Below are 3,103 nucleotides of genomic sequence, written 5' to 3' on the forward strand. Positions count from 1 at the left end.
CGAGTACAAAAAATCAAGCATAAACATTCACTAAAATATGGATCTATATCCAAATTAAATATTAAAATCGTGGTATAATTTAGTAGCACACACTTACTCAAAAAGACTACAGGGTTGTTTCTATTTGAGGACAGAATGACCTAATGTATTAAAAAATTTAAGCGCCTTTTTCTTCTCAACTTCTTTGAAGTTACAATTGATGAACACTGTGAAAACTGTTTGTCGGAATATAAAGGTTAAAAAGGTCATTTAGTCTCATATAGACGGTTTATTCAATCTAGAAAAAAAAAAAAACAAAAATATTTCAATCTAAAAAAAAAACAATCTTCTAAGAGGAAAATGGAGTTAAAGGTCTTTCATCCCTGAAACTAAATCTTTGGACTATAATGAATGTAACATTTGATAAAAGCTTGCAATCAAAATTCATCAAGTCAATTGTAAAACAAATGGGTTAATGTTTGAAATGTTACGTGTGCAATTGAAAACAAAGAGGTGTAGCCATTTTTAGAAAGGAGGAAAAAAAATTCACTCTTCAGCATTGATTCCAAATATGCGAACCTTGTGCATGTGTGGAAATTTGGCAAGAACTAACACGAAAACTGCAAGGGTGTTTAAGAGCAGCATTGGGTTCTGGTAGTCTGTTGTGTGAGATGCTATCAAGTACCTGCATGCACATATAATCACCAGATACCCCCAATCAAACTAGTGGAAGAAGATTAACATGAAGAAAAAGGAACCTAATAAAAACACAGATTGAAAGGTTAAGAAAATAAAGAAAACTTACAGGACCAAAGGGACAAGAGTAAGAAATTTCCTGTTGCGTGTGAGCTGTTTGCCACTATCAATCTGCTCCCACCATGTCAGCCTGTTGTAGATGCCCTGGTCATCAGCAAAAGGTGTTCCCTTTTTCCAGTGGAAGAAATGGTATGTCATCTGATTGATAAAACACACAAATTAGCAATCATAATATCAGTCCACTCACAAGCATGCATAGGTCAGAAACTTTTTAAAACTACTCTATAGTCTCTCAATAAGTAGTGTGCAAATTATGACAGAAATGCATTAGAAGCTCAATGTTGAAAGCTTGTGGCTGATAACTCCATCAAGAGTATCACAGGCACAAATGGATAACTAAGGAATTTCAACAACATCAAGAACACTGTGTAAGGGTTCATACATTGATACCGGTTTAAAGTCTTTGCTAAGCTTTTGAATTAAGTTACTCTGCCTGACCAGAATACAGGCTGACACATCAACTTGGAAATTCATCTCCACAGTCCATACACAGCATAGATACACAAGTTATTGATGATGTTGATATCAGATAGATGTATAAAGATGCTTATACATAAGGAAAAGTTATAACCGATTATAATGTGCATAGTAGTAGGTGTACAATGTCTATCTTTCTCCACAACACACACCTATATATTCTCCACAAGATCATATATCCACCATGAGTTGCAAAGTATGTCAGAAAGAGTTCGAGACACAGGACTAGGACATAGATACTAGCTTAAGAACATCTTGAGGTGAAGTCCAAACCCTAACTAGAAGTCATTGATCATTTGAATTTTGAAGTACCAATACACGAGCTAAAAAACTCGAGAACATGCTCGCTACTATTGCTACTATTAGAAGCACAATATAAGCTCTATTACACCTAAATCCATCTATATATCAACATCAATTGATAAAAACAATCAAAACATTGATAAATCGGATCAGGCAAGCTGAACAGAGGATTCGGACTCTAAACCCTAAATCATGAGCTCATCGACACAAAGCAAATTGGCTCTAACACGATCGTAATCAGGTAATCACGGATGTAAAAGAAGAGAAACAGAAAGAGGTACCACAGCGTGAGAGAGATTGACGATGGTCCAAGCCATGCCAGGAGAACAACCGAAAACGGAGAGAACGGCTAGCCAAGCAAAGAAGAGGATGAGTATGTAGGTGATCCAGACGCCGGGGTACGTGAACCACTCCGTATTCCTGTTGAGATCCGTCGGCGGCGCCGCTTGTACATACAAATTCGCCATCTATAGGGAATTAGGTCAAGTTTTGATACAAAGAATGGTGAAATCGTTGTGACTTGTGGATGCTCCATCGTATGTGTAGTTGTTGACGGTCTGCTCTGCGTGTTGAGGGTGATGGGATGATTGTTCGTTGACGATGCAGATTATTGACAGCATAAATCTAGTAAAACAAAAGGTAACAATTTATTCGGTGCTTTCAAACATGGAGAATGCGCAAGTAAATCTAACATAAATCGATTTCAATTAACAAAATTTACTACCATGACAAAAGCATTTAATAGAAATTACCTATTTCAGAAATAATAATATTTATGTCCAGAATTAAAATATTTTCTTATTAGGTGTGAGACTCATGTATTACATAGGTTTATTTAAAAAAAATTAAATTTAAAATTTTAACAATTTGAAAATTTTGAATTTATAAGAAAAATGAAAAAATTTTGAATTATTAAAATTAATAAGGCTTTAATGTATTGAATACATTACATATATAAACTCTTTCTAATAAATATCTTACGTATATATAACCTTATATATTAAATGTGGAACTTTAATTTAATAAAATGAAAAATACAATAAAATGACAAGTGGAAAATAGAAAATTTAAAAATTCTAAAAAATGACATGTGTCTAAATGAATGAGAAGAGGACATGTAGCAAAAAACCTTCATTTATTATAGTAGATATATTTGGGACTTAAATTTCGGATTCTCCGTTATGGTCCAAAAAAAAAATAACTATTTCGAAAGTTCAAGAAAAAAATTCAAAATCCAATAAATAATTTTGAATTTATGAGTAACGGTTTTTACTAATATATATACATAAAACAAATGATAATTAGATAGGATAACATGTTTAGAATAAATATATTCGGTAAATATGATGCTTGATGACAGTGTGAAATATGTGATGGATTTCAATAATAAAAAAAATAATTTCTATGAAATATTTCATTTGTACTGTGTACTTAAACACATTGCGTCTATTGTACTTATCATTTGTTATATTTCAATAAGTTTTTGATGGATTTCAATAATAAAAAAATAATGAATCATTTCTTTGAA

General features: G+C 32.5%; 1 protein-coding gene across 1 annotated transcript; it reads right to left on the reverse strand.

Moving 5' to 3' along the window:
* Positions 1-398: 398 nt before the first annotated feature.
* Positions 399-2,205, reverse strand: LOC145091592 (uncharacterized). The gene is made up of 3 exons (XM_079029344.1): positions 1,857-2,205; positions 785-933; positions 399-664 (listed from the first exon to the last, which is right to left on the reverse strand). The coding sequence occupies exons 1-3, from the start codon at positions 2,040-2,042 to the stop codon at positions 526-528; spliced, it is 474 nt and encodes a 157-aa protein (XP_078885470.1). The 5' UTR covers positions 2,043-2,205; the 3' UTR covers positions 399-525.
* Positions 2,206-3,103: the final 898 nt, after the last annotated feature.

This window comes from Lactuca serriola, chromosome 3 (genome assembly GCF_051521515.1).
Source record: "Lactuca serriola cultivar US96UC23 chromosome 3, Lser_US96UC23_V15, whole genome shotgun sequence".
Taxonomy (NCBI): domain Eukaryota; kingdom Viridiplantae; phylum Streptophyta; class Magnoliopsida; order Asterales; family Asteraceae; genus Lactuca; species Lactuca serriola.